The following is a 27,231-nucleotide window of genomic DNA, read 5'->3' as shown; positions in this document are numbered from 1 at the left end:
ACCGTTGCCAAATACATTGGCGCCCTTTTTTTTTTTTTGCTGCAATATTATTAATATTATGGTCATAGCTTTCTCATTTGCATGGATGGTTTGGCTTAACAGAAGGTTCATCATGACACATGAGTATCATTCTTGTAATCTATCCGATTTATTTTAACTACTAGATAAACATGATAAGAACAGTAGTAGTTCATGAAGTAACCTATTCTCGCTCTAAAAGTCCAATTAAAAAAAATCCAGCACATGCTGGACAGCTAGCTTGCACAATTATTTTATTAATTAATTAGAGATATATATTTTATACAAGTATAGTATACACTTAATATACAATCAGCAAAAGCCTGCTTTCATTGTTACCTAATAACTAAAAACAAAGCAACAAAAGCAAATCTCAGTTGTAATAATAATAATAAAACAAGTTTACTTTTTTTTTGTTTTTTAAAAGGCAAAGGTAGCTTTTCCTTGGTTAATGGTGGATATCACATTGAGGGCATCCGATTCAACCCATACTCGATCATACCCAAATTTGTGAAGAATCGTTAAGGCATATTGCACAGCCATGGCTTCCGCTATTTCCGGGTTTGATTGAATCAGCTTCCTTGTGGTAGTTAGCATCACAAGTTTACTTAAGACTACCATAAGATTTAAATTATTTTCCTCTAAATTAGTGTTGAATAATTTATATCTTCCACCATTTTCCGAGTAGCTGCAACTTTGATTTCAATTCCGAGGCTGCCTTAGGAACCTGCAACAAAATCACCATGCATTAACAACTAATCAACTAGCATGCATTATGCAGTATAAATAAAGCAGGGCAGGTAAAAGGCATATATCTATCAACTTCATTTTACACAACTAGCGCACAACGATTGCATGAGAATATGAGGTACTAAAATATGTTCAGGGTGCAACGTATAGCAGCCCGTATAGTGGTTTGATTAAGTAAATTTCTGGTTCATGGATGAGGTTACAATACCTTCTATGATTGATGTTAATTATAGTGATTTGAACAATCCAACTGATTAGACAAATAATTTGAATTATTGACACGATAATTTGAATGTTTGTAAGGCAATAACACCTATACGGGCTGCTATATGTCCCTTTCCCCACAGTAAGTCTCCAAACTTTCTCTACTCCATCTTAATGCCTGAGTTAGACCAGATTATCACAAGAATCAGCTCAATTGCAGCCAACGGCTTTCTCTAAACCCCATAATCTTCTCAAATCGGAATTCGGGTAACACTAAATATTTATATATTTAGCTAGGTAGCCTATGTAGTGAATAGGAGGCATGATACTACTATTAGGTAGCTTATGTATTTATTAATCATTAAAAATCCTTAACATACCTTTGAACTAATTCAATTGTAAATAGTATACCAAGACAATGACAAAAAAAAAAACCAAATCTCATGACATATAAAATCAATCAAACCACAATCAGATTATAAGAAGTTAAGAACTGACCGCTGATGCTGATGCTGACGCCGGTGATGCTGCTGAAGCCAAATTATCAACACCAGGCAAAGATCCAAGTCCCTGAAATCCATCAGAAGTGGGTTTCCTAACAACTAATCCAGAAACATACAGAAATTCCAATCTTTCTTGTCTCCTAACACATCAAAACAAAAATCATATATTAGCAAATTAAGAACCAAACCCTAAATCAGCCCGGAAACACATTATTAGGAGAAGAATTAGGGTTATGGTTTTCATCGTTTCCAAACTCAGAATCGGTGTTGTTAATGTCAGCACTATTTGGAATTGAAACAGGCTGAAACAGCAACCCAGGCGACGAATTACGAAGGAATTCAATGGAGTATACCTCGAAGATGCTTCAATGGAAGGGCGGCGACGAATTGCGTATGGAAGGGGGGTGCGTATGGCTTCAATGGAAGAGGGAAGCAATGAAGAGGAGTAATGAAGAGGGAAGCAATGAAGAGCATAAGAAGTTCAGAGAAGAGAGAATTGAATGAAGAGCATGCATACCCGATTTTTTTTATTTTTAAGTTGGCAACGGTTAACCGTTGTCAACTCTAACCATTTATTTATTTTTATTTTTTTTTAAATTTTTTTTTAATTGGCAACGGTTAACCGTTGGCAACTCTAACCATTTTTTTTTTTTTTTTTTTAAAAAAAAAAAGATACTCAATTGGCAACGGTTAACCGTTGCCAACTCTGAAATATAAAATGGCGCTCATTTAAGTTGGCAACGGTTTTCATGAACCGTTGCCATAGGGGGGTTGCCTATTTCTTTTTTTCTACTAGTGCCAAGTTAAGAATTGATAAAGAACATGGGTCAGCATGCAACGTTGATGATCAATATCCAAACCGCCCCTACACTTAGGCCTTGTTTGGCAAATGGCTGTTGGCGGTTGATTAGTTCACTTGGCTTGTTTGGCTGTTTATAATGGATTTTGAAATTGGTTGTTTAAGCTTGCTTTTATAAGAGTGTTTGGTAAATTTAGTTGTTGGTTGTTGGCTGTTTATTAGATAATTTGTGGGCCAACAAGCCAAAAGTCAACAAAAAAAAGCTATTCATAGCAACTTTTTCATTTTGGCTTAAAAGCCAGCTTTTTCGTTGAATGAAAAACCAATTACCAAACACTTTTTTGACTGTTTGACTACATAAAAAGTTAAAAGCCAAAAGCTAATAAAAAAATTATTAAAAGTCAATTGCCAAACATGACCTTAATAAATAAATAAATAAAAATAAAAACCTATACTTAAGTGCGTGCCTCAAGAGGATCAGCACTAGGCACGCTGAATCGCCAAATTTCGTAGTACCTTTCTGTTCCAAAATACTCCAGTTAATGATCAATTTCCAAACTTTTCAGCATAATTTACAAGTACCACCAACTTGCCATAAAAATGTTAAAATATCTAACTCCTGCATTTCGACCAGATTCTTCTGAATTATATAATTCTTAACACAGTTACTTACGTGTGTTACATATATTTATAGATTAACTCTAATAATGTTTTTCTTTCAATTAAAAATAATAAACCCCAATAAAAGTTAAACACAACGATTGTATTCAGCAAACACTAAACAGAAGCTCCTGACACTGCATCAGATTATCAGCAGTGAGCAGTACTGCAGTAGTTCCCTAACCAAAATATTCAGTGCCCGTTAATTTATTTTATTTTATTCTTTCATTTCTTTAATAAAGAGTAGTACATACAGTATTATTCTTTGTGGTTTCTATCTACTGCTTGCAAAGTTGCAATAATTTGCGTTCTTGCTAACACTACAAAATTAAAAATTATGTAGGCACTCCAATACTCCCTCTGTCTATATGAGACGTTAGATTTTTTTTCACTATTCATATATTAGCTTTGATCATAATCTTTTATTCACATAATAAAAACATAATTTATGATAAAATAGGTTGTTAGATAGGTATTAATATAAAGTTTCATAATATAATTTTTAAAATATATAATTTTTATTAATATTTAATTATATAAAATAAAGTCAAATTAGTGCATTGATATGTGTGCAAAGTTGACTGTGTCAGATATTTTGGGACATAGGGAATATTTAACAGATACATTGTTAACGTACAACTTTTACATTAAATTTAATACTTCCTTCGTTTTTTTTATAGTTGTAACAGTTTGACTTTTAAATTATTCATGTGTTCCACTTCGACTAGCTTTAATGATTTATAGCCATGCAAAAATATAGTCATGTGAGATCTTGTTAGATTCGTCTTAATTTATACTATTTTAATATCAAATGTTTATAATTTTCATACGTGAAAAAAAAAAAGTGTTGCAACTATTAAAAAAAAACTTCGAATACAATTATATATTAATAAATTATATGTAAGAAATTATTTTTGAAAATATGCATTGGGATTTGATAGTGACCCAACAACATATTAGTCCATATACACAATCATTTGATACTTACTCAGTAAATGTTATACGAAGTAGAGTATAAAAAAATAAATATTTTCTTCGATTTTTCACAGTATTTAAGTAAAATAGGTCTCACATGAATTAATACACTTAAAATGAAGGTGAAAAATTTTTTAGGAATATAATTTAGTGAACCATAAGATCAAAATAAGGGTATAGTACAACTTTTAACAAAAAAATCTTGCCAAATATAATATATTATAAGTATTATGACATTTTTAATTTAGAAAAAGTGTTCTAAGTATCTATATTAACCTATACTAAAAACAAATCCTTTTATGACACTTGTCATTACCTTGTGAAAATTTTTCCCACCTTTTTCGCTTCTTTTTTTTTTTTAATTTTTTTTGCAAAATTTTTAAGTAAACTATTTATACTTTATGTATTTTTTTTCCACTTTGACAATCATATTTCATATATAACCAAGTAAAAAATTTCTGAATATCTTTTATATTCTTTATATTTTGTAATATTATTGTCAAAAATTTAACAATAGTGCATTACACATAATTATAACCTAGTTAAAAAATAAAAGAAAATTACGATTATACAGAAACGATAATGAAATATTATTATGGACTAATACTAGTTTTTCACCATCAGACAATCTTCCACGTGGCTTACACTCAGCTGATACGTCTTAATTCTTTTTCCCGTTGCCTACTCCAAATATAAATATCAATTCTCCCCCATTTCCTTCTCACTCCACACTGCTCCCCACTCCACTAAAGTAAACCACAAGCCACAACTTTCCACTATTACAAATTTCATTCAATTTTTTTTCCTTAAATTTCCAACCACTTTCTATTATTAGAAAGAAAGTAAGATCAACAATGGCAGACACCTCCAACGGTCGAAAATTGGTGGTGGAAATCTGCAATGCTAAAAACTTAATGCCAAAAGACGGCCAAGGAACCGCCAGTGCGTTCGTCATGGTAGATTTCGACGGCCAACGCCGTCGTACCAAGACAATTACACGAGATCTCAACCCGCAGTGGGATGAGAAGCTCGAGTTCGTTGTCCACAATGCGGAATCTATGGATTCAGAGGTATTAGAGCTTAACATTTATAATGATAAGAAGACAGGAAAACGGTCGAATTTTCTTGGGAAGGTTAAAATTGGTGGTGCTGCTTTTGCAAAATTAGGGTCGGAGAGTTTGATTTATTATCCGTTGGAAAAACGGAGCGTTTTTTCGCAGATTAAAGGAGAGATTGGGCTTAAGGTTTGGTATGAGGATCCACCTTCGTCGCCTGCTGCGGCGGAGGTTGAGAAGAAGGTGGAAGAGGAGGGGAAGAAGGCCGAGGTGGAGGAGAAGAAAGATGAGGAGAAAAAACCCGAGGTTGGGGACGAGATGAAAGAAGCCGAGGTTAAGGAAGGAGAGGGGAAGGATAATAAGGTTGACGTTAAGGAGCAGGAGAAGAAGCCGCAGGAGGAAAATCCACCTCCTGCGGCGAAGGATGAAGGTAATAAGGAAGGTGATCATCCACCTCCGCCTCCGCCGCCTGATCAGGCGGCAGAGGTGGTTAATCCGCCTGTTGCGGAGAATGTGAAGGTGGGAGTTAGTGAGAAGAAAAATATGGAAGTTTCTTTAGCTAGTGCTAGTGTGACTGGTGGTGGTAGTGGTTCAGCTATGAGGAGTGATCTTGAGGTACGGGCTATTTCGGGATCGGACCGAAGGCATGGAACTGGGTCTGATTTAGTAGACAGAATGCCGTTTCTTTATGTTCGAGTTATAAAGGCAAAGCTGTCGAGTTCAGAAGCGGAGTCATTGAGCTTTGCTAAGCTAGTAATTGGTACTCATAGTATCAAAACGACGTCGGAGAAGAATGGGAAGGATTGGGATCAGGTGTTTGCGTTTGATAAAGAAGGGTTAAATTCGAGTTCACTAGAAGTGTCAGTTTGGACAGTGAACAAGAAGGAAGAAAAAGAGGGTGTGAAAATTGAGGAGAAATCACTCGGAACGGTGTCGTTTGATTTACAAGAGGTACCGAAGCGTGTACCACCTGATAGTCCTTTAGCGCCTCAGTGGTACACTCTAGAAGGTTCGGAAGGTACGGTTGTTGATGTGATGGTCGCGGTTTGGATTGGGACCCAAACCGACGAGGCGTTTCAGGAGGCTTGGCAATCGGATTCGGGTGGGTTGATTGCGGCGACCCGAGCCAAGGTTTATTTGTCTCCAAAATTGTGGTATTTGCGTGTAACGGTTATCCAAACCCAAGATTTGCAATTAGGTTCGGGATCATCCGAACCAAAAAGCCGAACTCCTGATCTTTATGTTAAGGCTCAGCTTGGTGGTCAGGTCTTTAAGACGGGTCGGATGACGTTGGGGTCCACTAGTCCTACGTGGAATGAGGACTTGGTGTTTGTGGCTGCGGAGCCGTTTGATCCTTTTTTGGTGGTCACGGTTGATGATGTTACAAGTGGACAATCGGTCGGGTTTGCGAAGGTGCACGTGGCAAGTATCGAACGGAGGACGGATAATCGAGTCCAGCCTAAGTCAAGATGGTTCAATTTGGTTGGGGAGGATGAGAAGAGCAAGCCATATGCTGGGAGAATACACTTGAGAACTTGCATTGAAGGAGGGTATCATGTGCTTGATGAGGCGGCTCACGTGACTAGTGATGTCCGAGCCTCGGCTAAGCAACTAGCCAAACCTCCAATTGGTTTGCTCGAGGTTGGGATTCGAGGAGCCAATAATTTATTGCCCGTCAAAACTAGAGATGGTACTCGTGGTACCACGGATGCTTATGTCGTGGCTAAATACGGGCCTAAGTGGGTTCGTACACGAACCATACTTGACCGGTTTAACCCTCGATGGAACGAGCAGTATACGTGGGATGTATATGACCCGTGTACTGTTGTAACCATTGGGGTGTTTGATAATGGGCGGTACAGCAAAGATGAGACAAATAAACCCGGAAAAGATATTCGTATTGGGAAGTTAAGGTTGCGTTTGTCAGCCCTTGATGCAAACCGGGTTTATTTGAACACGTATCCACTTACGGTATTGCTTCCGGGTGGGGCGCGAAGGATGGGTGAGATTGAGATAAGTCTAAGGTTTACTTGCTCATCATGGATTAGTCTACTTCAGGCATATTCAAGTCCAATGTTGCCTAGAATGCACTATGTCTGTCCATTAGGCCGAGCCCAACAAGACATCTTGCGCCACACAGCGATGAGAATCGTTACTGCTAGGCTAGCTCGGTCCGAGCCACCTCTGGGCCTTGAAGTAGTCCAATACATGCTTGATTCAGATACTCACATTTGGAGCATGAGGAAGAGCAAGGTCAATTGGTTTAGAGTGGTCAGTGGGCTATCTAAAGTAGCCACTTTGGCTCGGTGGCTCAATGGGATACGAACTTGGGCTCACACACCAACAACCATCTTGGTCCACATTGTACTCATAGCTATTGTAGTCTGCCCACACCTTGTGCTACCAACATTTTTCATGTATGCTTTCCTAATCCTAGCCTTCCGTATTAGGTACCGTGCCAAGGTCCCTCTTAGCATGGACCCTCGCATATCTTGTGTGGATGTAGTGTCCAACGACGAGCTTGATGAGGAGTTCGACGGGCTACCAACAACACGATCACACGATGTAGTTCGGGTCAGGTACGATAGGCTAAGGGCCTTGGCAGGAAGAGCCCAATCATTTTTGGGGGACATGGCAGCCCAATGGGAAAGAGTGGAAGCCTTGTACAATTGGAGGGATCCAAGAGCAACAGGGATATTTTTGGTATTCTGCTTGATCGCGTCAATAGCATTTTACGTGGTACCCTTTAAGGCTTTTGTGTTGGGTTCAACATTCTATTACTTGAGACATCCCAAGTTTAGGGGTGACATGCCGTCGGTTCCCGCCAACTTTTTCCGGCGTCTACCCTCACTTTCCGATCAGATTCTGTGATTTTGTACTGGGGCCAAGGTTGGGGGGGGGGGGTGGGGGATGTGGAGTTAAAGGTTATTTTGTTAAGGACTTAAGGGGTGCACTTTCCTGGTGTATTAGATAATGTTACTTCATGATTTTGTCGACTTAATGAAGGATCTACCTTTTTTTTTTAATTCTTTTAACAAGAATTGTTCAAAGTTATTAATTTACTTGTATATTTATTTTGTATTCTTTTGATTTGGGACACTGAAATGCGCAGCATTTAAATTGTAAATTAAAGAAAGTGGGCAATCTAGGCATTGAGCAATGCAATTTAATGGGAAAAGATGAGGGAATTTAATTTTGGCAGTCGGTTAAATGTTACCGTTTGAGATTTTATTAATCAACTATCATAAAATTGAATATTCTCAGGAGAAAAACAGAAAACAATACAGAGCTCTGAATATGATCATGTACATGGTCTGTGATCTTACAAGTAATTTGCAGGAAGTTGTTAATTGTTATTCTTGAAAACTATACTTGGTCTAACATTCTTCTTTTTATCGTTAAAATGAATAGTTGTTCAGAAAATCAGATGCAAAAATGTATAATGAGATTAATACTGCTGTTCTGAATTTGGTCGTCAAGTTACTACTAACTTAAGCTGGAGCTTGAGTCACATTCCATCATAGAACACTTCTTTCAAACTATAATATTCATAACTGAGCTATGCAGACTGCGGTGTTCCTGAAACTCTTCATTCGTAATGTAATTTAAGCAACTCATGTCACTTATACAGTTGATTAATCACTCTCATTATCATCGACATATTGTTATCTTCTATAGACTCTTGCAGCTTTACATCCTTGCTAATCAGTATGTTAAACATAGCTCTCCAATTATATTCGAGGAATACACATCATCACAAAACTATAAGATTGATTGCTTTACTATAAGATTGATTATTCCACAAAAATACTTCTATAGTACCATTTACTATTCTTAACTGAATTAAGTAATCAAAATTATTGTACATACACAAATTGAATCACAAAACAAATAATTGGTGGTGGTGTCTCATCTACACCAATGTTTACTAGATTTCCTAGCAGAAACCAATTTTGTTAACAAAGTTTTAAGTCTTCTGGAACCAGCACCAGGTTTCAAAACACCATAATTCTCAGCTTTTAACCCTGAGCAACTGTCCTGTCCTCCATCAGTCCCCCCACACCACCCACCATAGCTAAATGTATCATGCCACTTAATCCTCTTGAGAATTTCTCGATCAATTTTGTCCAGAACGCGATCATTTTTCTTGAACTTCCTAGCAAATGGTCGGTTACTAAGGACCATTCTACGGAAATCCTTGAGACCAAGTGATCTCGGATGCTGCTTAGGAGGGTTATCCCAACTGATATAGTGTAAGTCATGATTAATTGTAGTGTTCTTGTAGTCCTGAGAGTTGCATATGACTGTTTGGAAGTAGCCCTCCGGCGAGGAGACAAAGTTGGTGTAATAGAGCAGTAGTGTCCTTGGAAGATTTTCCCATCCTACTATGCAATACTCAGCAAAGGACCTTGATAAAACTGTCCAAGCAGAGCCTGTAACATGAAGAAATAAATAATTACAAAAACAAAAAGATTAGAGAGAAACATGATTAAAAGAATAGAATCTAACATCTTAATATATTAATAATGAACCGACCATTTGATAATTACAAATGATATTAATAATAAACTGACTATTCAAGTATGATTATACATTATAAAATACATTTAACAAAATTTCAGAACTCAAGTACTGTTGGTACAATATTACAATCCACAATGCATGTGCATCAATGTTAGAGTTAGCATGTGCATCATCTAGATTATCTAGCCCAAACTGCATCTGTTGGCCATAATTTAATTTTAGAGATTAGTTATAATTTAGATGAATTATGACATAACAGAACATTTTAGCAACTGACAGAACAGATTACTTTTGCTGTGAGTCAGCTACTTATACTTTTGACAATGATCTGATCTGAGGATCTAATACACAAAACAGAGTATAATAACATATCTTTTCACTTTACCAAGGAGAAAGAAATCTTTAACAAAGATTAGCTTTTCCAAAACATTACAGTACTCAGTAAATGTTTGCCATGGTAATCAGTGGGAAACTACTAAGGTGCATGGGGTGTTGGTCGACACCACCCCGTTGAAAATTAAAACTACCCATAAAATCTGTTTCTTTTTCTTAGATAATTCTTATAAACTTATAGTTATATGCAGTAATTTATGGTCTTTAACATACCATGGATATAATATCAACATCCTATCTTCAAAAATCTAGCTCTGCCCTCACTGTATAACTGATATAGGCATATAGCTTAGGCATGAACTAGATGTTCACTCTCGAAGTATAACGAGTTAATGACAAGCTTTCGATATAATTATCAAGAATAATAACAAGGCTCATATGTTTTGATGGAAAACATTCTTGTGAAAACAATTTTCCTTTATCATTTCTAATGTTATTTGGTTTGGTTTGTATTTTTTTTATTACAACATTTGGTTTAGTTGGTAAAAGGTGGAATATATTTTTCTCAAGATGGAAAATAGTTTTTCTAATAGCGGAAAACATTTTCATTTTAAGATTTGAGCTTATTAGTTATAGATTAAGCATCTAAATTAAATAAAAAAAAATAAAAAAATAAAATAAGGACACTATTCTCCTTTTTTCACTCACTACTTAATTATAGAATATCTATATATTAAAGCGGCAAAGACGGCAAAAAAAAGCTCCTAGGTAAAGTTTATATTAGTATATTGAAAGTATTAGATCTATGTATAGCATTATCCATACTAGAGTATACATGTGCTAATGCACGAGAATGAGGCTTTATTTTCTTATGGGTTTTGGTATTTTGGAGTGGTGTAACTGTTGTATAGATGGACTTTTCAAATAAGTAGGTCAAGTCAAAGGCATAGAGCATATAGTAGTACAAGGGTAATTATAGTTTAATCAAATGTTAAATCAATTGATGCAAAGTAGATAAGTAGTTTAGACTTGAAATCATAAGTGGTTGATCATGAATAATTAATCAAATCAGGACCAAAAATTTAATCATCAACACATGTCACTGTCACTTTGAATCTCAGCAACAACTTATTATTCAATTCGTAAATAATTTTTAAAACCAAGAAAATTGACTGGATCAAAAATATAATTAATAATGTACTTGTAACATTTTTTAATGTGATATACAAAATGGATGCACTCAAGAAGACATATTTTAACATAATGATGAACACTATGTACTCGTAAAAGGTTTACCCTTGAACCCCTTCTATCATTTTATGGCCTACCACATCACCACTAAGAAAAATAGTATAAATATCTTGTCCACTTTACATGGTCCTTGCTCGAAAGATAGCTGAATCAGAGACTTTTTAAGAACGTAGATCTCGAAATTTATTCTACTAAATTTGCTTGGGACAACTCGAGAACCATAGTTGGTAGAAATCGAACTTGTGACATTAGATAAATGACCACCACGTACATGCGTGGATTTTGGGTGTTAAGCTAGTTAAGCTAGTAATACAATTATGCAAAGAAGTCAATTCTATATAGTAAGAGGCCATTAAAGTTAGCTCACTTATAGCGTTTTGATGGGTCATTCATGTGAATTTAAGGACGATTCAAAGGGCACATGATTCCCTTCAATCACTTGTACACTTTGCGTGTATTCTCTTTCTAAACTTCACACGCAAATACTTTTTATCAAAAAAAAAATTGCCCCAACAAAAATTATACGTATTGATAATAATAATAATAATGATAATAATAATAATAATCAAAATCACTAAATTTTACAATGATTAATAAAGTCACTTTATACTAGTATTACACACTACTTTAAGACAGAAAAAATGTGTAATAGAGTAGTTTATTTTTATTTAAGTGTCAATCGATGCCCCATGCACCTTAGTGATTTTTCCACGACCTACATCTAATGGAAATTCTAAAGGAAAAAAGAAAGATAATGTTTAAATGAAATAAAGTAAAAGGAAGTATAATTCAGAAAAATGGGAGTAAGTCTTAAGAAAAAGAAGGGAGCACCTCAATAACTATAAATATGATATAATTTGAAATTAATTAGATAAAAAAAAATTAGAGGGTAATTAACCTGTGAACAACTTGAAGGAACTAGGTAGACCCCTTTGCTTAACAGCCCACCAAACCTGTGATTTATTTAGACTGTATAAAGCCGGATCAATTATCACTGGCTTTCCCCTTTTATTCCTGAAATAATATTTTACCATTCAATATTATTATAATTATAGTATTATTTACAATACACTTTTATGGATTTTAACCACCGACAAATCACTAGTAAGAAAAAAAAAACACTTACAATTTCCAACCCAGCCGACTGGAATGCTGTACAAAATTTGAATCTCTTGGTACGTCAGAAAAGGCATGAATTAAATCTGCCGAAAATTAAAAAAAAAAAAAATCAACATCCACAAGTCAACGACCTAAATTTTGAAACTAGTTTAGATTACACACGTGACTACTAATTGAAGAAGTACTCGAGGCTAGTGTCCTGTACCTCGTTTTGAATGGAAAAAATATATAAAAAAAATTGAAAAAGAAAAAAAAAAAAAAAAAAAAAAAAAAAAGGTCACTCACCATACCATCTTGAGTAACCAAAGGATAATCAGAGGCACTGAGATTAATAAACCAATCCCATTGGCAAGTCTTTAGAAGAATGGAAATGGCATGTAATGTAGCAGAAAGCATAGTGGGACCTCTATAAGTAACTAGATTTGGTTTACCAATAATCCAAACATTTCCAACTTGAGAAAAAACTTCATTCTTTGATACAAATTCTGCAACTTCTAAATGCTGTGATTTCGGAGCTCCATAATCAAAATGGATCAAGTAGTAATTACCCGGATGATAAAGTGCAAGTAATGTGCGCTTTAACTTAAGAACGTCGTTTGTTGATGCTGAGATCAAGTATGCAAATGTGACAGGATAAGTTTTGGTAATATTGGGTTTTATGACTAATTTGAAGGAATTATTAGTGGGTATAATTGTGGGTTTTGTTAATATGGTTAAGATGTAAACAAGGAAGATTATGATTGATGATAAAATGAGGGTTAGCATTAATTTTTTGGTACCCATTATTAGAATTAATTAATGGGATTTTTTTGGGTATAATAACATAAGGGAGAATAATGAAGAAGAACAGTGGATTTATGTAGTGTAGAAAGAAAAAAGTCAGGTTTTTCTGGTAATAAAGAGATAAAGGGTATGTTTGAAATTTAGGGGAAGTTTTTTGGTTAATTATTTGAAAATTTGGAGGTGGAAGAGTGTAGATTTAGAACTTTTGGTGGGGGGATTATTCTTTGCTTGGATGTTAAGGCCTCCATCTGTCAATTCAGACATGGTTGACATATATTTATTAGCATTGTTGAATCTTGAATGTCTACTACCAACAACAACAAATCACAAATGGTTGCCTTTATTTGTTGAGGTTCGGGTGGGTGGATTTATAACTCATCATGGGTAATTGGGTGCATACCAAACTTACTTCTTTGAGATAAAATTTCTCTAATCTAATTTGGTGGGATCTAATTTTTAAATTTGACTAAGTTTTGATCTTATTTGTACACAAATTTTTTAAGATAAAAAAAATATATGCTAGTATATATTTTATCAAACGAGATATCATTAGATTGCTCTCGCTTAACAGATTAAAGGTAGCTGAGTGAATAGGAAATAAAGTGAAGTTGCAGGATCTCGAATGGATTGGCTTATTCGAAAACAGCCATGAGATGTCATTAGATTCATATTAACATGAATTTTTTTTTATTTTAGCAATTACATAGATAAAGATGTTTTAGCGATAAGTAAACACAAATAAAAAGATATGATCTGATTTAGTTTGATCTAATTTGATATGAACATTTATAATATGATATAAGTAGATTTATACTTATATATAGAGTATTAAAAAACAACTAACATTATTAAGGAAGTCAATGTGTCCACTTCACGCTCTTCATCATTCATTGTTTTTCATTTTATTTCATGTCATTAACTTACATTTATAAGATTGTAATTGACATTGTAGACTAAAAATGTCTCCCCTTTTAATTAGTACCCCATGACAAAATCCCATTTGTTAAGCCTCGAATGCAACCCAAATCTCAAAAGACCTCAAAAACCCTTTTATAGCCCATGTCAAGGCCTCATGCCAAGTCAAACCCACAATACCAAAGTCAAACTTTCAAAACTCTATCCAATCTTGCAAAAATTTGCCAACACACCTATGCAGAGCAAATTGCACTCCTCTCCTTCATAATGATGTAATCTTGTTGTTTTTCATTTTTGAATCACCTATAAAATGTTCACTTTTGTATCTGTAACTGTTCACGTGTCATTAAAAGTTCAGTCATATTGATGCAACATGGAATATTCCATTTATTATGTTTTTTATTTGTATTAGACTTTTTTTATTTTTTGTTATCATTATTAATTACTCTTATTGTTTAGGCTATGTTTGGCAACACTAATCAAAATAAGATTGAAGCTTGAGTTAACAAAAATACAAAGGGTAGTAGTTGAAATAAGGTGCTGAAACTGATAAAGGTAGCTAACTAATTTTGGTGTTTTGTAAAGTTTATTGTTGCAGGTGAAAAATTTACAATTTTTTTTATTTTTTTTTTTTTTTTTAAGAACAAATGGTAATAAAAAGATATTAAGTACTCCGTAAAATTTAAGGTTCTTAACTTGAGATGGTACTCAAACATCTCAATTCAAGTCCATTATTTCAGGGCGCTTTCCAACCACTTATAATATTTAAGATGTCTTAACATTTTAGCCCCTTATCTTTTTTTGGTGTCTAAAATGAGTTGTCAAACGAAACCTTAATTAATTTACAAAACTTTTTTTTTTTGAAATAATATATATATTGAGAGCCAACAACATATTACACAATAAATAAAATTAGATTTTTATACATAAGTAAACAAAAAGTATAATCAAAGTAAAAATAAAATGATGTCAATGCCAAACAGTTCGAGTGTTTATAAGCGAATGACTATTAATAATAACTTCTTCTTTTTTAAAGTATGTAATATTTTAAAGAAAAACTAATTTTTGGGCCCGGGCTATGCCCGAGTTATTATATGTACGTGTTTGTACATTAATAAACATTGTAATTTATGACTTAATTTTCTTGTAAGTAGGGATTTTGGCACGCGCTATGCGCGCTACAATTGGCCCTGATGAATTTGCATTGTATTTTATTATAATTAATTGCATATAGACCATAAATGTGTTAGATGTTGTAACCGTGCAATATTTTTCGAAACTTGAGTAGAGTTAATTTAGATTTAGTGAGGAAGTGACAAAAATTATCAAGTTCTAGAAAGGTAAATGTTTAGATTTAGAAATGAAAATGTTTGATATACTATCTTCTTTTTTTAAAGGCTGATGTAATACTACCTAGGATTAGCAAACATTTTTATGTAAGAAAAAAAGAGCTTCTTAAACTTATTAATAGGGGTAAGTATGTAAACAAACATTTTAAGGGGTATAAATGTCCTCACACTATTCATAAGAGCTCTCTCATACTTTTTAAAAGGTAGGGATTAAATTTGTTATTCATATTGTCATTTGCTATATATTATTATTTTGTATTCAAAAGATTGAATAAAAAATCACATAGCTTGGTGGTAAGGCACTTAGTTGTAAAATTAGAGGTTATGTGTTTAAATCTTATGCATAACTTTTTTTTTTATTTTTATTTTTATTTTTTATTATTATTATTATTATAAGTGCATGACATACAATGGAAAACAAAAGAAAGAGAGAGCCACGTGGCGTAAAGAATAGTTGAGTGGGTGACGTGACATAGTGAGAAGAGTCTATGCGACACATAGACGTTCTTAGAAACGTTTTTTAGTATAGATAGTATGGATATAGACAAATCCATACTATATGTTAAAAGGCCATCATAAGAAAGCATACCACATCATACACTAAAGCATCACATCATACCACTCAATCATATATAAATGAAAATTATTAAGGTTAATTAAAACACTTTCTATAGAGTTTGAACTCAAGTCATGACCTACAAGAATTAAGTTAAAAGTCTTACCATCATAGCCTTTTTTTTAATTATGTTTTATATTTAACTTAAATATATTTACAAAATAAGACCCTATTTTATTCACCTTATTTTTACTATACTAAAATTAATACGGAGTATTACTGAATTAACATTATTTTTTATTGAAAGTAAATTATTTTTGCTTAACTTAATTATTTTACTGATTAAAACTTTTTTTTTATTTACTGATTTCCTAGTTATATTTAAACTTTAAAGTTACTAATTAAAACTTTATTTTATTGAATTGGGCTTATTTTTGTTGCACTTAACTTATTTTTACTCTTAAATTATTTTTGCTGAATACTTTGAATAAGGTGAAAAGAATAAAGTCTAAAACTTTAATGATCTAAATTTTTATTTTGTATTTTTTTCCATTATCTCTTCACTTGTTTATTTGTTGATCTTCATTGCTTAATTTATATTTAGGAACTCAAATAATACAATATAATACGGAGTATTTAAACTAATATCTTAGGGCATTGCTTAGGTCACACGTAGTTTTACCATTAATTTTTTTACCAAAAAAAAAATCAAAGACACTAGTTAATTAATGGCACATGAGATGTTCTCGGAAAAAATTATTAAGATCACATGAGTCATACATTTAGATACATGGTTAGAGAGTGAGCAACACAAATCTTCAATGATCTCCAACAAGAGGAGTAATTTATTTACAAGGTTAATAAATTATTAATTTGTTTATATATAGAATTTTAAATAGAAATACAACACTTTAATAATCACTACTATGGACGATAATATATACTTTTAATAATTCCAAGTAAGGTTTATTATCTAATAATCCCAACTTTGATATGAGCTTGCCTCCAGTGGTCCCAATGACCGGTTACTTGCTATAAGGGTAAATATTTTTTTTTGTTTTCTAAAAGCCACGTGTCAGCCATGATTGGTCTTAATTTTTTTTTCAAAAAAATAATAAAACCAAAAATCATTCCCAGCCACCCTTCCCCCTTCCCCTACCGTGAGTCCGTGAAACCCTAGGCATATCCCAAAAAACGGCCAGCCAGCCCTCCTAACACCCTAAACTACCTAGCAAATCCACCCCCACCCTCCCTTCCTTCCCCGCCTCGCGTTAGCTGCCCGCCATAACTCATACTCCGACCTCTGCACCGCCGTTTTAGGCGCTGCCGATCAACCCATACGTCGTTCCACCTTCGTTTCGACCTGCTAGTGCTCCTCCTCCGATGCTCATTTCTCATTTTACTCCATCCCTCAAAATCCTATTATACATCAATTAAATCATGGTGTTCCACCTGGAGTGAAATATGCTGTGGTCGGCTGTTTTCGAGGGTTAGGGGAGGCGTCCGGTCATTTTCAAGGGGTTATGGGAGGTTGCCGGCATGTTTCCGGTGGACTGGGGGATATGCTTAAGGTTTCACGGTTGGGGGGGGGGGGGAGGGGGGGAAGGGGGGAGGTGGTTGTTAAGGGTTTTGTTTTTTTATTTTATTTTTATTTTTTTAATTTTGGACCAATCACGTTGACACGTGTCATGGTTACCTACTATAATAAGTCGTTGACTTAGTGTTAACCGGTTGGGACCATTGGAGGCAAACACATAGCATAGTTAGGATTATTAGATAATAAACCTTAGTTAGGATTATTAAAAGTAAATCGTCAATAGTTGGGATTATTAAAATTTATTTTTTCTTTTAAATATTACATGCTGACATGATAAAAATATATAGATTTTTATACTCATTCGGTTAACTATTCAAAATGTGATACTAATTTGTCATCAAATTTTTTTAAAAACATTACACTTATATGGTCAAAGGCGTATTATATAATATTTTTATGGTTTATTTTGAAAAATACATGAAATAAGAAGAGCATAAATAAATAATTTGTTCACAGATTTTAGACAATTTTGCATTTAGTTTTTTTTAATTAGCATAGTATTAAATTTTAAATTACCATGCTTGGAACATGACCTAACCTAATGTTGATAATATTAATATTAATGAGCAATACGCCAAATATGACTCTGGGTGAATTGGAGCAAATTGGAATATTTTGTTAGGTAGTTTTCTAAAAGGATCCAAAGTGTTATACAAATACCTCCTATGTATTTGTATAACACTCTTTTGGTGCATAACTTCGAGAATATATATATCTTTAATACCTTTTAGAGTAATTCAAAAATATTGATAATTTAAAAGTATTTATCGAGACGAGAATAACAAAAATCTTGCGATCTGCATAATTATATATTTCCTCATTAATAATTAAGATTCATAAAACATGATTTAAGATCGCGTGTGAAATTGTAATTAGTTAAAAAGCCCAATTAGTGCAAATATTAAAAGGCGGAGAAAACATAAAAGGTGTTTTGAAAGTTAATAAGAACGAAAGTCTTTGGAAATAATTTGTTATTCATGTATTGCAAAAACTAACCTACAAGCAATAATTGAGAAGGACAAATTGATTCTAGTACATGTAACGACTCCTTGTCTTTGGCTGGGAAGGGTACATTTAGCTTGCCTTTGAGCACTTTTTTTTTCAAAAACAATAGCTTGAACTCTCTAATATTATCTTACTAAAGATACTTTAGGTGGTTGTGTTGTAGGTGGCATATTTTGTAATAGTGGCATCAACATCTTTTTGGAGGTGGTGGAGACATTTTTTGTGGTAGTTGGGTTAACAACGACACTGGATGTAAGAAAGGATGTAGATTTTTTAAGGGTGATGAACACAAGATGTGAGATAGCCCACCCTAAATTGAAGGCTTATGTTAAAAAGGAAGATGGAGCAAGGACGTATGGACTAGACTACTATTATTTTAATATAAGAGCAAATTTTTAGACTTTAGGACAGAGGTCAATTAAACTAAATAAAAATACATAGAAATATTCATAAAATGGCTTAAAATTAAATGAAAATAGAGGTAAAAAAGATGAAACGAACTTAAATTATCCCAATTTATTAGGCGAATTTTGGAGCTATAACTTATAATATGTGAATGAGTCTTCAATACCTAATTTATTAGAGAAAAAAGACAGATATATTTTGTTACCAAAAACCGCATGAAAATTAATTAAAGCAAACTAAAAAAAACAAAATCTAAACAATGAAAATTAAGGCAAAGAAATAATAATTGAGAAAACTAACCTTGAGATCTACTATGGAGTGGTGGCGGCTTGGGAGTGAAACAATGTGAAATGAATTGCTTGTGGCTAGTCAGCTGTGAATTTATGATGGAATTTGGTGATAAATAAGAGCAAATTTGTCATTAAACTCATCATACCAAATTATCTCTTTACAAACGCTGCTATGAGCAACGTTTTCTAAAAATGCTTATTGAGGCAAATTATCTCTCCCAATAAGCTAACCACCCTACACTAATATTAGCTTATTTGACTAATCAATTAGCTAAAGTTGGTCAAATAACCTAATTTCACCCCAGTAAGCTGTTTATCAAACATAGTCAATATATTTTTTACTACTTAAGGGAGTTGAAAGGCAAGCTAGATTAACATTATCTCACTTTTCAATGTTCCTAATTTTTCAATTCTTTAGATTTTTATTTATTTTTTTATTTATTTTTTTTGAGATGTCCAACATCATGTACAATATTATTTTTTCACTTAATAAAAAATTCCCCAACTTAAAATATTGTGGTAAGTATCATACTCTATTCATTTTTAAGTGTTACACTTTTTTTTTTGTCGAACTATTACAATTTGAAATTATATTTTTACCCAATCAATACTATGTTTTAAAAAAAATAAATTATTTATCTTCGCTTACATCCGTAACTTTTCAAAAGTTCCTGCCTAGGGTTTGTGGTGCTTGCGATAGGGTTCGTAGTGTGCTGAGTTCTCTTTCTTTCTTTCACCAATTCTTAGCAAATTTTCTTGCTTCTTGATTATTCTGAGGCGTTGTGATCGAATAAGGAGTCTGATTTGTTGAAAGATTGGGAGAAATTATGACTTACTGAGGAGGAATCCTCGATTGTGGGCAAGGACGAGGGATGTGAATAAGAGGATACTCTTGTTGAACAACTCCGTCTTACGCTGGTAGGTAAATTATGGACTGTGAAACCGTTTAACGTTGAAGCAATGAAGAGAACCTTGACTAATATGTGGAGGTTAGATGACAATATACAATCCGAACTGTTGACACAAACCTTTTCGTGTTTCAATTCTTTGCGGAGGCCGATAAAGAGAGAATTATTGGTGGAAGCCCATGGTTCTTTGATGGAAAGTTGCTGCTTCTGAAGGAATTCCAAGGAGAACAACCTTTTGAGATCGTGTTTACGAATTCATCAAATGGATTTGTTTGTTCGATGTTTTATTGAATAAGAAGAATCCTGCAGTAGTGTATGAAATTGGGGAAGCCATGGGGGTATTTATTGAATTAGACAAATCGGACCCTTTAGGGTGGAGCGAATTCATGCGTATTAAGATCCCAGTGGATGTGAAAAAGAAGTTGAGGCGTGGAATTTTTTTGGCGGATAGATCATCTGAGTCTGGGATGAATTGGGTGGATATCAAGTATGAGCGATTAGCCGATTTTTGTTTCTTTTGTGGTATGTTAGACCACACTGATAAGGAGTGCATGCTAAAAGAGTCTAATGAAGAATCGGAGAGTGTAGTGGTGTATCAATATGGTGCTTGGCTGCGTGCATCTCTACTGAAGAACAACCAGAAATCCTATGTTATGAGGGAGAAGGAAATACAGTGGAGTGATAAATTTAGTACAATAAAGGGGGGCCAAGGTACTTCTACTTCAAGTCGTATCACAATTAGATTGGGGTCGGTTGGGGCTGCAAGGAAACTACATTTTTCATCTCCAATTTCCCTAGATCTAAGTGACAGGCGGTATTTTAGGTCGCTACTAAGACACCTCTATCAAATGATATTTGTAGTCCTAAACATGCAACTAAAAGAGTATAGAGGCAAGTTAAGGGTTGAACACAGGGAAACGATTAAGCACCGCTATTTATCTCCTAATGTTAATCTAATTCGATCAAGAAGTATGGTGGGTAAAGTAATGACTAAAGGGGATAGAATAACAATTAAAATAAGCACTAGGGGGAAGGATCAAACATGCTATGAATTCAACGAAGTTAGGCATCGGAAAATAGGTTTACATGTAACCCAAGCAACTCATACAAGACAATATCAAGAATACTCTCTAATCACCTATCGGGATTAAGAGCTTTCCTAGCTAGCATACACTCACACTATCGTCGTAAGGCATACAAGCTAAGGTCATGCAATAATCAATCACCTAATGACTATTCCTAAGTCGCACTATCGTCACGATTTAGTTCACGTCATTCAACCACAACATGCATATGGCCATAAACATGGAGTGGCTAATAAGTATAAGCACAAGGAAGATTTAATCACAAATATTCCAAATTAACCTAGCCTAGCATACATCAAACTCAAAGCATATCTTCACCAAACCCCTAGCAACAAGAAACTACTCACTAGTCATAACTACAACTACAATCATACTAAGGAACATTATAACCAATGAAATAGTAAGAAAGACAAAGTTTTTATCAACTAAACTAACAAAGGTAGAAACTTTAATCATAAAAACAAGAGAAAATAGAGAAATATACCAAAACCTTCATTGAAAACCAAATAAAGAGCCATACATCATTCAATCTCCAAGCTTGACCATACATCAATGTTGCAAAATTACTTCTTCAAAAACTAAGAGTAAAACTAATGTTGATAGACAATGAAAATTACACTAAAAACTATCAAGATTGTTCAATACAAAAGTGGCTAAAACAAAAACCTAGAAAAATTCCTTAAAAGCTCTCCTCTAAGGTTTCTATGCTAAAATAATATCCCTATGATAGAATGTTGTCCCCCTAGTTAGCCGTTTTTCCTCCCTCTTTTAACTTGGGCTGAAATCGGGATTTGAATCAGCAGCAGACAGGCGCGCCCGCGCGTTAAATGATGGTGCGGCCGCTCCTCGAAATGCGCGCCCGCTCCAAAGTGGGTATTTAATGTTGGTCCAGCTCATCAACGCGCCCGCGCTCAAGGGATGCGCGCCCGCGCTTATAGGTGGCGCGCCCGCGCCATTTGTCTGGTCTGGATTTCTTCCCGTTTTGCCCTTGTTCCTTCCATCTCCGAATCAACGGCATACACCTGCAATCATGGAACAGGAAGGCAAGGCGTAATACAACGAAAGAGGAGGGGAGTATAGACTACCTAAACCACATGAATACACATTACGCGCCACAAAGGTAGAATACTCGAAATAGGCGGATCATAGCAAAAACATGCTAAAATGGACCGAATTATTACTAAAACTACTAGAAAAGACTATCCTAAGAGCGACATAAATGTCACTCATCAAATTCCCCCAAGCTAAACCTTTGCTCGTCCTCGAGCAAAGCTAAAGGCAAAGAAGATTGAGAAACGATTATCCAAACACAAGCAAAATAGAAAAAAGGGGGGAAAAGAATTTACACTAACTCACTTTCGTAGGAATCACGGTTGTTTTTAGCATAAACAACAAGCCATTTAAACCTCAAAGTCGCCAATGAGGACGAGTATGCTCTCGTGGGGGTTTCCAAAGAGTTTAACCCACAACTCTTGGCAACATGCTCAAAACAAACCCAAACAAAGGAGCAAATAAAGAAGAAAATCAACTACAAACAAGCATAGATGGATGACAATCTTTCTAAGCACTAAGAGTAAGCACGTTTTTGGATGCCAATGGTTGATTGAAAGATAAGTTATGCTAAGCATAGAGAACTCTAACATGCTCCACTCTACTCGCATTCCATACATTCTTACCGCGTTCCCTCATCTGGATTCAAATCCACCCTTCAAGGTAACATCTCATGACTCCACGAAGGAGCCGGAACAAATGAAACAAGGGTGACCCGACATCTTACCAAGTCATGCTCTCTCCATACGCTTGAAATCTAGCTCCCTCCACCGACTAGTGACTCAACCCGAAAGTGGTTTTCATCTTGATGGAAACGATGATTGATTCTACGGTGTTGGAGAAAGTAAAAAGAATATGTGGGTGTAACACCCCCAAATCTCCCTCTACGGAAATACTAGTATAATACGTATAATTATACTGTAGAGATAGACTTAGGCGTATTATCACCGCGTGATTACGCAAGGCTACTCAAAATACTTAACTCAATAACAAACTTGCAGCGGAAAACTCAACTCTTCTTTTATTAATACTTATAAAATAGTAATAACCATTGTCACGAGTACTCAAAAATAAAAACAAAGACCAACATTCCTAACTAGGTGAAGAATATCCCAGGACTCCCAAATGTTCATTTATTATATTGAATCCACCTGAAAATAGTCAACACTGCTTACCATTAAGGTAAACAGGGTGAACCAAAACAAATAGGAAATACGCATTAGCAAAATATGCTAAATACGATAATTGCAAGATAAGTAAACTCAATTTATTTGCAAACATGCTTTTAAAACTAATCATGAAATTCCAATAATTAATTCAATAACTTAAACCTCATAATTCAAAACCAATTCTCAAAATTCTCTAAACAATTCCAAAAACTCAATAATAATTTGAATAATAATTCAAGTGATAAAAACAATTCCTTTTTAAAAATCCAATTCCTCTCCTAAGTGTGCACACCCCCCAAGCTAGTATCTTTATATTGAAAGGCTATTCTTGAGGAAAGACTAGTGTTTCAGGGTTTTTTGGAATCCCTCGGGATACTGGTCTTGAACTCGGCCGGATGGACGCGGACACCTGCAAAATAATGAATATTCCGTTTGACGGAATATTCGCCTCCAACGATCAAGTTAGTGACCGAAAACAGAATAAATGTATAGAGAGAAAGTAGAGAGAAGTTGGATCTTATAGTGCTCTTAGAATGATATGTCTTAACCCCCCTTCACATCATAAATGATTGGGGTATTTATAGGGGTGGGAAAGTGTGCCCCTCTAAGTTTAATGACCCAGAATAGTGTGCTCTAATTGGCGGCGCAATAAGGGGAAACCATGTGTCCAAAAGGGGGCGCCGTTTTGTGGCTTTCTCGGGATTTGGGCCTGATGTAAGGAGGCCCTTTTCTCTCATTTCAGGTGCTCTTTATGTTTAACACATGTCATCTTCCTATATGGACACGTGTCGCCTGTCAATTGGGCCACGTGTCACTATGGGATTTGACCACATGTTGGGGTATTTTTTACCCTAAACATTTTCCCCTCAGAGGGGGTGGCTCGTACCTTACGAGCCGCCTGCTCTGTTCTTTTACTCGTCCCAATATGTTCGATTACTTAGGTATTTTGAGCATTTATCATTAATAGGGGACTGGCAGTATCGTCCATCCATCGAAGGGATTTCTCCTTTGGGCTGGCTGCTTTGTTCGATTCGCCTGATTTTGCTAGTAGACTTTGGGTCTTAAAATCGGGCAGACGGGTTGTGCTGACTGAATTTAAGAAGGACACTTGTCATCCATTTTTTTTCTTCCGGAATGACAATTTGAATTCCGCTGACCTAGCTGTTTATATTAACGTGTTGTTAGCGTGACCGTTTGTCTTCCCGTCTTAAATGACGGAGCGATTTTTTAACAGTTCTAGCTTTTAGGTTAAACTTTTCAAAAGTTTACCGTTTGAGCTTCTAGGCGGGAAAGATAATTTTACCGTCCTACCCTCATAAGTTTTTGCCTATAAATGGGGCTTGTTTGACTTCAATTTGTTACTTTAGATTTTTGCATTTTGTGGAGAGAGGTCAGAGATTCTAGAGAGAGAAAGTATTTTTCTTCGTTAATCTTCAAGAGCTCCGCCGAGTATTTAAAGTTTTTAGTCAAGAGTTTGAGTTTTCTGGTCAACTTCATCCAAGATCTTCAAAGCTTCTAAAGTTTTCTACTCGGACAGAGGTAATTGCCTGCTTCCTCTTTCTTAAACTTTTTCTTTTCTTTTCCATACTAGTTTTATTTTTTAAACATGAATTGGCACAACACTCGGCTTCGTCCGTATGTCTTCATGAGGCTGGTCGTTCGCTTAGGACTGAGGACTCTAGAGTGGATGGGGACGAGTCCTCTTCTTTATGGAGTGGGTCCATTTATAGTGCGTACCAACTCACCCCCACCTATTCTTCTCTATCCCTGCAGTCGAACTTGGCGTGTACGAGACAAACGCACGAAAAAGATGCCCCAAGGAATCCGGACGGAAGTCTGGTGGACCCCTTAGTCCCCTACGATCCGAGTAACACGGACGGGGAGGCCACAAATACAACCATTGCTAGTGGTAGTGCATGCTCCGTAATCGAAGTGACCGCCTCTTTTGAAGAGGGCCAAAATCGGCACGGCGCTTCTTCTAGGTTGGCGTTTGGACCAAATCCGGAACAACCCCCAGCCCAATATACCAGCTCGGTCTTGATGCCGTCCGAGCTGCTTTCTTCTTAGAGGCATCCTTCTTCATCTCGGGCGGACGCTATGGCACATGTCCTAAATCTGCCACAGCCCCCTTCTCATCATGTGGTGTTTGTCCAAAATCTGCCACAACCCCATCCTCATTATACCAGGTCGGCCAGGCCTAAGATCGACATTCATAATGCTGAGCTAGCCGACCTCCCCCCCCCCCCCCCCCGTAGCGCTCTATCTGGAAATCAGGCGGAAGCTGGAGGGAAGAAGGATAAGGGCAAAGGCCCTATGGTACCAGAGGGTCTGGTGGTGACCGAGCTAGGGCAAGGCTCGATTGGTGGAAGTTCGGCCGAGGTGACTGAATCGGACAAAGTGCTGTCCACTGACTTTGGTTCGGCTAGGATTCCCCGTACCACATTCGGCCGAGCAGGGAGCTGAAAACCCTGACGCCGAAGGAACCGATAAGGGCGGCTTTGCAATTGATTACGACGACCCGTACGCCTACCCCATTGGTGATACGACCCTTGCTTTCCTTTATGATAAATTTGAGGACTTTGAGAGGTTCCTCAAGCTTGGGGAAGAGTTCCAGATCCGGCCACCCAGACATTCTAATGCGGTGGTCACTTCTAAAGATCTTGGAGCCCAACGTCGGGGCTTCAATGTTTACAAGGCCGCCTTAGTGGTCGACCTCCACTTTCCCCTCTATCCATTCGTCCAAGAGCTGTTGGATGAATATCAAATTGCCTTGTTCTAGCTGGCGTCGAACAGCTGGGCTAACATCTTTGGGTACTTGGTGACTTGCCTTAGGAAGGGCTTCACCCCCAATTTCCCAGTCTTCTGTGCAATGCACAACATGGTGCGGCTGAAGGTAGGTTAGGACGGCTGATTTGTTTTGAACACTCGTCCGGACTACTTGGTGGTCCTGCACAGGCCATCTAAGAGGCGTGACTGGAAGCATTGCTTCTACTGCCTCAAGACCAAGGACAGGAGCTTCAACCGCAAGATGAACGGGTTCAATGCCGAGTCTGTTCAGCTTAGACGGGGAGATCACCAGCCGTACAGGCCTCCTGTCCATGCGGACCATGCCCACCAACTTGACTATTTTAAAGTCAAGAAGGTATACCGAGGTGGGAAACAAGTGCCAATTATTCCCAAGTGGATTCCCCTGACCGACTGGCTTAGGGATCCACTCTTCATGTCATCGTTTGGCCTGCTCCGAAACTATGCCCCAGATGGACTTTCGTACCATGACTGTCCGAATGAATTTCAGATGAAAATATAATCTAACTCTTTGTTCTTTTTGTTGACAGAACAAGCCATGTCTCAGCTTGATCCGGAGTAGAAGGGAGATGTCAGCATGAACGACTTCAACTTGGAGCGTTATAGGATCCTAAGGGAGACCTATGAGGCGGCCAAGGGGGTACGAACTCTTTTCAATTCTTATCTTTTTTTTTCATCTTTTTTTTTTTTTTTTTGGTGTATGTCCGAGCTGCTATGCAATGGAGGACATCCTTCTCATTTCTACTCGGACGCATTGGCCTATTTCGTCTTGGTCGAGTTGATATGATGGGAAGGCCATACTTCCCACTTTTACTCGGACAGGGTGAATAGGCTGATGATTTTGCCGAGCTGGTATGTTAGGAAATTTATACTTTCCAGTTTTACTCGCTCAGCAGATCTAGCTATTTTTCCTTGTTCTTATTTTTCAGTCATCTACCCCAAAGCCAGCGAGGAAGCGGTCGACATCCGCTTCGAAGGACGAGGGGTCATCCAAAGCTCGCAAAGTATCCGCGTCCAAGACCCCCTCAGGGGCGCAGGCGGCCAGGGCAAGGTCGCGGGTTGCCAAAGAGCAACCTAAAGGATAAGAACCCTAGCTGACACCTAGTGGGGCCTCCAAGCCCTC

General features: G+C 36.1%; 2 protein-coding genes and 1 long non-coding RNA gene across 3 annotated transcripts; 1 reads left to right on the top strand and 2 right to left on the bottom strand.

Annotated features, from left to right (window-relative positions):
- Window positions 1-320: 320 nt before the first annotated feature.
- LOC110695447 lies at window positions 321-2,029 on the bottom strand. Its single transcript, XR_002506058.1, has 3 exons — window positions 1,829-2,029; window positions 1,471-1,615; window positions 321-745 (listed from the first exon to the last, which is right to left on the bottom strand). It is a non-coding gene; the product is annotated as an uncharacterized LOC110695447 (long non-coding RNA).
- Window positions 2,030-4,398: 2,369 nt separating this feature from the next.
- Window positions 4,399-7,871, top strand: LOC110695443 (protein QUIRKY-like). Its single transcript, XM_021872675.1, has one exon. The coding sequence runs from the start codon at window positions 4,764-4,766 to the stop codon at window positions 7,833-7,835; it is 3,072 nt and encodes a 1,023-aa protein (XP_021728367.1). The 5' UTR covers window positions 4,399-4,763; the 3' UTR covers window positions 7,836-7,871.
- Window positions 7,872-8,688: 817 nt separating this feature from the next.
- LOC110695442 (beta-glucuronosyltransferase GlcAT14A-like) lies at window positions 8,689-13,705 on the bottom strand. Its single transcript, XM_021872674.1, has 4 exons — window positions 12,482-13,705; window positions 12,199-12,274; window positions 11,971-12,086; window positions 8,689-9,397 (listed from the first exon to the last, which is right to left on the bottom strand). Exons 1-4 carry the CDS (start codon window positions 12,972-12,974, stop codon window positions 8,874-8,876), a joined length of 1,209 nt encoding a protein of 402 aa, XP_021728366.1. The 5' UTR covers window positions 12,975-13,705; the 3' UTR covers window positions 8,689-8,873.
- Between the last annotated feature and the right edge of the window lie 13,526 nt (window positions 13,706-27,231).

This window comes from Chenopodium quinoa, unplaced genomic scaffold (genome assembly GCF_001683475.1).
Source record: "Chenopodium quinoa cultivar QQ74 unplaced genomic scaffold, ASM168347v1, whole genome shotgun sequence".
Lineage (NCBI taxonomy): Eukaryota > Viridiplantae > Streptophyta > Magnoliopsida > Caryophyllales > Amaranthaceae > Chenopodium > Chenopodium quinoa.
The sequence above is the reverse complement of the archived record's forward strand: the minus strand, read 5'-3'. Positions and strand labels throughout refer to the sequence as shown.